This window comes from Pieris napi, chromosome 23 (genome assembly GCF_905475465.1).
Source record: "Pieris napi chromosome 23, ilPieNapi1.2, whole genome shotgun sequence".
Classification (NCBI taxonomy): Eukaryota; Metazoa; Arthropoda; class Insecta; order Lepidoptera; family Pieridae; genus Pieris; species Pieris napi.
In genome coordinates this window covers 9722841-9732638 of record NC_062256.1, presented here as the reverse complement: position 1 = coordinate 9732638, position 9798 = coordinate 9722841, and the positions used below count along the sequence as shown (strand labels likewise).

The 9798-nt window shown below is 34.4% G+C and overlaps 1 protein-coding gene across 1 annotated transcript; it reads right to left on the bottom strand.

The window, feature by feature from the left end:
* Window positions 1-1650: 1650 nt before the first annotated feature.
* On the bottom strand, window positions 1651-9699 carry LOC125061190 (cysteine--tRNA ligase, cytoplasmic). Its single transcript, XM_047666433.1, has 11 exons — window positions 9409-9699; window positions 8971-9237; window positions 8643-8859; window positions 8185-8395; window positions 7068-7300; window positions 6295-6528; window positions 5370-5505; window positions 4475-4680; window positions 2960-3122; window positions 2373-2569; window positions 1651-1866 (listed from the first exon to the last, which is right to left on the bottom strand). The coding sequence occupies exons 1-11, from the start codon at window positions 9588-9590 to the stop codon at window positions 1744-1746; spliced, it is 2169 nt and encodes a 722-aa protein (XP_047522389.1). The 5' UTR covers window positions 9591-9699; the 3' UTR covers window positions 1651-1743.
* Window positions 9700-9798: the final 99 nt, after the last annotated feature.

Sequence of the window (9798 nt, the reverse complement as noted above, 5' to 3'; positions counted from 1 at the left end):
AACGCGAAACTTAATTTATTTTCTAAATTAATACTAACATAAAACAATTACACTAAAGACATATCCATAGATGGAATACATAATATATACAATGTTCGGGGTTGGGATAAATTATTAAGATATTTAAAGGGATAATTATTTATTTTATGAGCAATGGACTAAACTAGTGGGGTGAGATGAGATTAAGAGTCGCGCCCGGTACGAGGTCTGAATGCCGACTAACTTTAGTGAATATAATAAGATATAATGGAAATGAACACACAAGCAAATCATATTGCATGGTGTCATTTACATTGCAATACCTGTACGGTTGCAAATCGTACATACAAAAAGGTTCAAACATTTACAAAAGGAAACGATGTTCGCTCGTTCTGACAACGTGGAAGTGTAATGCAAAAATGTGTGATACGTCGTTTAGATTGACCAGTTCGAAGTCCTGACCCCAATCCAATTGTGCATCCCTGGGTTCTAAAACGAAGAGTAAGATCAGGGCAACCTGCTCCACAAAACATCAGGGTGCTAAAAAGAGTCATTGCAGAAGAGTGGCGGGTTTCCCTGGGGGCCCAAGGAAACCCACTACTTTTTTTGCAAGAGTTTATTAGTTTAGTAATCTCAAAAACTAGCGAACCGTTTTTAAATAATGTTATATGTTTAGTAGAGCAGTGATGGCCCAGTGGCTGCAGCGTGCCATTCTGATCCCTGAGGTCGTAGGTTCGATTCTCGGTTGTGCACCAATGGACTTTCTTTCTATGTGATAATTCAAGTCACTCGTACGGTGAAAGAAAACAGAAACTCAAAAAGTCGATGGCGTGTGTCAGGCACTGGAGGGTAATCACCTACTTATTAGATTGACAAATGATCATGAAACAGATATAGAAATCTGAGGGCCAGCCCTAAAAAGGTTGTAGCGCCACTGATTTCTTTTATGTTGTAGTAGATAACTGTAGGTACATTTCATTGACTATTTGTACAAAGTATGTATTTCAAATTAGCTTTAGTAAGTAGCTTAACATGTGATTCTCTTATATTGCCCGATTATTGCTAGAAAGAGAATTTATTATAGTTTTAATAAAACAAACAAGATAGGAAAAAAATATATTAAATAGCTTAATATCTAAGCAATTCAACACTGTCATGAATTTACACAATGTTAGCGTATTAAAATAAATATTAAAAATGCGGTTCACAAAGTCTATTCGAAATACAGCAATTTATTTCCAACTCGGAAAAATTTACTTATTTTTAATACTTCCAAATTTCAGCATTCGTAATTAATAAGTATTATAATTTATTGAAAAGTCTACAGTTCGTATTTTGGACAATACAATACAATTGGTAACCAGCGTCTTCCTGCAGCTGAGTTTTAGCAATTGTCGAGGCAGATTACGAAATTCTAACCGTATCACCTCGACGTCCGTCGTTCCACAACTGAGAACGCTCAACGCTAATAAACTACAGTAGTTTTTGCCGCGTACCACCATTAGGTAGAACAGGCTGCCCACTCTTTCAGAACCAATTCAAGTAAGGGTCAAGTCTTGCGAGCCTTCTGGCAATGTGAGTGTCCATCACTATCAGGGGAGCCGCGTGCCCATTTGCCCCTTGATAAAAAAACATGTTTAATGTTATTTTAGGTTTAGGTGATATCAATAATTATAGCTAAATATCGTTTTAATAAGTGAACACAAAATAATACAATTTAATAATACACGGAATAAATGCCTAATTAAGCTAAAATACATTAAATTAACTTTTAATTGAAGCGATATATTCATTATATTTCTTCTCCTGAGCCTGCTGGAGTTTCTGCAGTTTCTTCAAAGCGCCTTTGCTGACTTCCTTGCCTTCTATATCGTGGGTCGGAAGGCCCTAGAAATCATTATTTGTTAAATAATCTGATTGTAAGTAATGTGTTTTGTAATTGAAATTATTCAACTTTTTATAAATTCCAGCTGACCCAGCAAACGTTTGTTTTACCATGTGTATTATTTCTAGGAAACATTTGTTTTGTTCAATAAGAATAACTATCTTCTATAATCTATAATAAAAAATAGGGCTTGATCGTAATAAAAACAAAAACAAAAAAAATGCGGTGGACACTCCTTATCACTTAGGGGTTTGAAAGATAGTAGCAGATTCTCAGACTGAATATGCATAAAAAATTTCATAAGAATCGGTCGAGCCGTTTCTAAGGAGTATGGGAACGAACATTGTGACGCGAGAATTTTATACATGAGAAGATTAAAAATCAGAAACATTTAAATTGAATTAACTTATTAATAAGATTATGAATCCATTTTCGATTTTCACCAAGAGTAAGTTTGTAATAAATAACATTTTAATCCGAAAAAACTAGCAAATACCAATCAATATACCTTATCATCAAACTGAGAGTACTTGTCAGTTTCCCGTCGGAACATCTCTTGCGGCGGTATCTTCTTCTGTTCTTCCTTCGCTTTCTGAGCTTTCAATAGCTCTTCCTTTTTTCTTTGTTTCTCTGCTTCGATCCTCTTCTTCTCTTCTCGTTCCCGCGCAATCTCTTCTTTGCTTACCAGCTTGACGATTGTGCGATCTGAGAAAATAAATGTCCAATAAACCTTTCCGCTTTTCATTTTTAACGAACGAAACTTAAAAAAACTTTGAACTTTCACATTCCATTAAAAAAATTTGAGAAAGCCACTTTTTATTCTTTCAACAAACAAGGTCCCAGCTTTGGTTGTTTCAATATAGTAATAAAGCTAGTTGAAAATAAAATAAAACACCTTGAATCATAACGATTTTCGTCTTGTCAAAAGATACAGAAGACAAAGTCTTAAAATAATATTATAAAACAGAAACGAGAACGCTGATATATTGCGAGCCTTGTGTAGCATATATTTGGTTGGAAATACGTCGATGAAATACTGATTCCAAATAGTATCAGCAGTAGGTATACACCGGTATATAAAATAAATAGTCTAACCTGGTTTATCTTCAAGCCGCACTCCCAATTCTGGTAAAACAACATCTCTGAGTGCGTCGCAGAGTGCGAGTACGTCCGTCGCGCCGGCCGTACGGGCCGCGTCGCGTACGTTACCGCGGAACGTGCTCAGAGCTTCTAGGTAGGACATCACTGCTTCCTCCACCTTAACAGGTATATGATAGATATATTGTATATTATAGTGTAATGGTAACACTATAGATTTACGTTACAAAGCGTAGGGCCAATTTTAGTAAAACAAAAGTTTATTGGTTACATGACATTGTAAACAGTAATGATTATATAGCGGTTTCAGATCTTGAAAGCGATAATTTGCTCTGGTGAAGAGGTAATCGCCGGAATCGGCCGCTATAATCGTTGTATCGCTCTCGAAGGTAACTATGTATATTGAATTATAAAATCAAATTCTATAAATTAAAAAAAAGATTTTTCTGTCAGCCTACGAACTTTTTAGCCCACCTAATATATAAAGCAAACAGATTGGTAGCATAATAAACAAACATTTTTTTTAGTTTTAATTCACGAATTGTGCCTGACCGCCTGATCTTAGCAAGTGTATAACACGTGCGCGATAAGTTGGGACCTTCTAGGAATGCGGCTCCCCGCCCGCTTCTCCTGCACTTCCCCGATGGCGCCCGTATTGTACCGTTGGCATCGCAAGTTTTTTACTAGGAATTTTAGTCTCGTTCTGGCTTATTGAAATAGTGTAAAAATTAATAAAGATTAGATAAAAAGCAGCATCATCCCTGAGTAACATAATAAATTAGGTTAAAAAAAGCAAGGACGAAGCCGCGGCGGCTGCTCATTGTGTTCGCTTTTTTGCGGACGGTACAAACATGCCACTGTGACGTCACCGCGCTCAGGTCCCAACTTATCGCGCACGGGTTGTAAGTTGGGAGCTCCCCTATTCATAAATATAAATCAATCTGACTGTACACTTTTAACTTAAGTACTATTTCGTCCAAATCTGTCAAATCGCTTTTATTGCTATGAAAAATACAAATGAGTACTTTACTTAAAACGGTGCAATTAGACCAGTTTGTTTTTACAACAAAATATGTTAAAGATTAGAATAAATAAAAATCGCCTTTTTTCTATAAAAATAAATAAATCAGTGGCGCTACAACCACTTTAGGTCTGGGCCTCAGATTTCTGTATCTGTTTCAAGATCATTTGTCAATCTAATGGGCAAGTAGGTGATCAACCTTCTGTTCCTGACACACGCCGTGGACTTTTTGGGTCTCGGGCAAGCCCGGTTTCCTCACGCCGATTTTCTTCACCGTTCGAGCGAATTTTTTATGCGCAAATAGCCTGAAAGTCCATTGGACGGGGATCGAACCTACGACCTCAGGGATGAGAGTCGCACGCTGAAGCCACTAAGGCCAACACTGCTCTCTTTTTCTATTTAATTGACACTAAATCGTTACCCAAACGACAATAGTTTCTGAAAAAACCCGTAACATTTAAGACTTAATAAAAATATAAAGTAATACGTACGCCGGCATTATTAGCATCTCCCACAGGGAACCCAATGAGGCCCCTAGGCCCTTCGATGGCCCCGAATGTATGCAATATGTCTGTGACGTATCTCGCGGCGGAGGCGAGAAGGGGCGACGGCCTCGGAGTCGTCTGTCTCAAGTACACGTGACACGCCCCAACCAGCTCGCGTAACGCGTCTACTGCGCTGCGGGTATCTATGTTATCTGTGGCAAGAACGTGTAGCCTTAATAATAATAATAGCAGTCTCTTCCATACAACTACACTAAACATACATGCAGTGGTCAGAGTTTAAAGAGAAATATACGAATTGTCGGTACAAACGTGAACACATATAGCACAAGTATTGCGGTAAAAAATAAACTTAGTGTTCTAAAAAGGTTTATTTAATATAAATATATATATATATAAAAATGTTATGTTGGTTTATGTACGCTTCAAAAACTCAAAAAGTTCTGTATCAATCGAGCTGAAATTCTAGCATGATGTATAATCTACATCAAGGATTGTTTTTATCTTTTTTTTTCTTAATAGTAAATTTGCAGTAAAAGTATTGCAAAATGAAACTTATATGAATTGTTTTCTTTGTTTTGTTTCTCATTTTTCAACCATTCAATCACATGTGCCACAGCGAAGCGTGGCAGGGAACAGATATATAATTATTATATAAACGAGGACATAAGACACACAAGAATAATATGCAAAAATGAGAGCTTGAAATTTGCTGCTAAAGAAATCTTCATAAACTCTTGACGGTAAAATTAACAAGTTAAAAACGATTTGAATCTTAGTAGGGAATTAGCAGGCTACCCCTGGTTTGTAAGCTATTTTTGACACACAAACAATAGACTTAATTTAACAGCAAAACATAATTTAACTTAAAAATACTGCATACCACACAAAGCGGCGTGGACTTGTGCTTTAACCGAAGTGAGTTTGTTGGAAAGCTGCTGCTCAAACTCGTCCCAGCAGCCTCCACAGCCATCATCGTAACCACTGCGCAAAGCGTCTTTCACTGTTAAGAAAAATTCCTGAAAATAAAACAATAAGATCCTTATCAGCACCTAACCATAACCTACGTCTCAGCAAACACTGTGACTGTGGAAACTAATGCCTTTTTGCGTAATTTTTCACCCTGAACATTTTTTGATACGCATTTATCACGGTCAAAGAAATATATGCAATCTGAAGCTAAGATATGTAAGGTTGTATCGTGGATTCATAAATTTATGAAAATAGGGTTCATTTAAGGCACCGATTTAACGCGGCAGTTGTATATAGTAGTTTTTGTAAGTTGAAAAATACAAAATGCATATTTAGTAACAAGTTCGGCAGTTAAAATTTACAGTTAAGTAAAAAAATAATCGTAAATAATTATAAAATGAGTAGTTACGAAGGGCAATCCTACACCTATCCTAACTTTAACTTGACATTGTTAAACTTAAATTTTAACTGATCATATTAACTTCTCGTAAAGTTAAATAACAGTTCTAAAAATTAGTTCCATTAATTTTTTTCATTTAATAGCTATTCGTTTATATTAATAATATAATAATAAATTTTATAAGAAATCTTACAGGCTACAGCAACTCTGGTGGTGCGCGCTTTAAATTATCAAACAAATATTTAGCGCTGACGTATTGTAAGTTCAGTAGTATTTTACTCAAACAAAACTTAATTTTACTTGATGCCAGAATTTTTAAAATCAGAAAAATTTTGCTAAATGTATGGTTAAATACAATTATTCTATGGGTATAGGAAAAAGTAACAATTCTATACAGAACAAGTACACAAATATAAGTATAAATAAATAATCTTACATTAAACAACTTTTCCGTTTGGATAGCCATTTCCATGGTGTTATCAGAGTAATCCAGGGTATCCTTCCATCCGTGCAACAGAAAGGCGATTCGCAATTGTCTAGATGTGTGGCGTTGTAACGCATCTGATATTGTGACGAAGTTTTTGAACGATTTCGACATTTTACACCCAGCTATGGTTAAATGACCCGTGTGAAGGAAATAGTTTACCCAACCTGGTTTATCAAAGTGTGCCTGGAAATAACAGAATTTATAGGAATTAACACTGAATTCTACTGTTTATTAGGTTATTTTATTAAGCCTATTAACACGAAACTCTAATCTCTCGTCTAGAAACGAATTCAAAACCTATGATGACGGGATGAAATCAGTGAAAAATAGCCAAAAAAGCGATAAAGATGGTGCTTGTAGTTTTGTTTTCTATGTACTTAACATAGTTTAAAGAAAACAATTTTTTTTTACCAGATACATAACTTCAATCCAGTAAAAAAATTATTTTCTTTAAATGTGTAAAAGTTATGTCAATAAAAGACAATACTATGTACTTAACATAGCACAAATTACTATTAAAGGCAGAAATAAACGCAATAATAGAGTGAGCCAATATTTGTATAAATAGAGACACATACATGATTTTAATGGTAATATTATTATTACATATATAATGGTTATCCTTTACATTGGAACTGCCACATTGAGATATTATCGATTTGTTTATATAAACCCACAGCTGTCCTGTTAATTTGTATTGCATTGAAGTATTTAGATCTTACCTCGCTCTGAGCCAGCTCATTATCATGATGTGGGAATTTCAAATCCACACCCCCAGTGTGTATATCTAAATTGGACCCACAAACGTCACCAGCCATGGCTGAGCATTCAATATGCCAACCTGGTCGACCTTTTCCCCAAGGGGAATCCCATGAAGGTTCACCGGTCTTACTACGCTTCCACAACGCAAAGTCATTTGCAGATTTTTTTTCAGCATTCTCATCCATCAAGTCACCTGAAAGGCATTTCAACTTTATGAATTCATATGATTAATGTTTAACTGGAAGTACTTTAACATAATAATATTGTGCAGCTTGCATGAAGCATATAACAAAATAACATATATTTATGAATATAGATGTTAACATAAAATTGGAAACACCGTTACATTGTAATCTATCTCGCGAGATTATAAACTGTCGAAAGATTGTGAACCTCAGCGTACTGCTTACAATTTAACGTATTATTATTTGGTAGATTGTACTACACTAACTTAGTTATCATTCAAACTTCTTTGGTCAATTACAGATTAATTTTACTTCCAGACAATTTCATATAACTACCGAATAATAATACCTTAAATTGTAAGCAGTTCGTTAAGGTTCACAATCTTTCGACAGTTTACAATCTCGCGAGATAGATTACAATCTAACGGTGTTTCCAATTTTACGGTGACATATATAAATACTAAATACAATGGTACCATGACATATGAGTTCAATTAATTCCGTAACCTTGTTCGCATCTTAAATGGCTTGTATCTCAAAGCAATTTTCCCCTTTGAAATTTATTGAAATGCCATTAATCCATTCCACCACCTCAGTTTTCGAATAATAAAATGATTTTACACTTTAATTCAATACATCATCTTCTTCCGACCCATTGTTATAAATAAATGTTAAAAGTTTTGAAAATGCAAAAAAGGCAAACCTAACTTATCAAAAATGCTTTGAAAACGAGGGCAACAAACAAACATGTTGAGGTCTAGCCTGAGGCGGAGGAAACTGTTAGTGTTGTGTGTGATTCCTCGTATCTCAAATCTTGCTTTCATATCAAAGCAAAAGCTCGCTTGGCTGCTCGTATCTTACCACTGTATTGATAAAATATAGTTATTATTACCTTCTCCTTCCTGTAAACTCTTAGTATCCCCATATGCCTCTGGGACGAGCCGTGCATAATGATGCTTGTCATTGCTATCAAAGGCACTGACATTAAAATATACTGAACCATTCGATTCATATGCTAAACCATTATCAATAATTTTTTGTATAAATGTAACAATTTGTGGTACATATTCACTAACTCTTGTCAATATATCTGGAGGCAATACCTAAAAAAAATTACAGATATCAATATTATGTTAGATGACTATATCTATTCTAAGTACCAATTATGTTTTTCCTATCCCTCTTTTTACTGTCATAGTAAATTCAAATGTTCTATACCTTTATTTGCTATTTAACTTTTACATTAAGATGTTTTGTAGAAGAAACAGTTAAATATCACTATTGTTACAATGACTCAATACCACAACCTATTTTGTGATATTGCTTTTATATATTCAACTATATACATACATTAAGTGCCTTCATATCTTTATGGAACTCGTTCTCCCAATATCTTGCCAATTTTGCAAATATTGCATTGTCCTTAACTTCAGCACCATATTTACCATCCAACCATTCAGAGAAAGGATCTTTAGCTGATTTTAACATTTCATTCTTAGCTAAAGATATTTTTTCTTCATTTTTAGATTCAACTGCAAGTTTCAATTCATTTATTGCCTTAGCAACACTAAAAAATGTTAATTTCTTATTATCTTTCAAGAAAATTCATCTTTAACACAGTCTAAAGCTTTATTTTCTGCATTTGGCATAGTTTATTCAATATATTATGTATACTTACTTTTCTAAAAGCTTTTGTAAGCTACTCCTTTTATCTTGATCAGCTGTATTATTTACAACTTCTTCATAGTAAGATAAAACTGTTGTAGCATCATTCAACAAATTACCTAAACTTCTATCCTCTTCAATGTATTTCTCATATAAATAATTTTGTCTAGCTCTTTTAATAATCTTATCATCTATATCTGTAATGTTCATTACAAATAGTATGTCATAACCAAAATAGTTACATAGCACCCGTCTTAAAATATCAAATGATATATATGATCTGAAATGATTTATATGCTTAGTAAAAATTCATGTTAAGTATAACTTCTACATATATATTACATTAACACATATACATCTGTTTTTAGAGGTTATCCGTACTTTCTAAGATTACATGAAACAATATTAGATGTCGGGTACATGTGATTAAGTTTATTAAATATTTTAATACCTTGCATGACCCATATGAGAGGCATCATAAACTGTAGGGCCACAGCTGTACCAATTGATGCGGTTTCCATTTGAGCAAATGAATTCTTCCTTTTGCCGTGTAAGACTATTGTATAGCTTTAAAACAGGGTTTCTATCCTGTCGCGCTGGCGGCTTCCAGCTTGGCTGACTTCTTTTCGACATTGTTTTAAAGTAGATAGATTTAAAATATAAATTTCAAATTTAAAATTAAAATCTAGTATCGTAGGCACTATAAGCAAGTTGTGGATGTCACCAAATTTGAAATGTCATGATCATCCACAACTCAGAGCTATGTCACCTCCAAAGTCCAATATCAAAAATGTGTAATGTCAAAGTCAGCTGACATTGTGTTATTGTTCTTAGTTCTTAC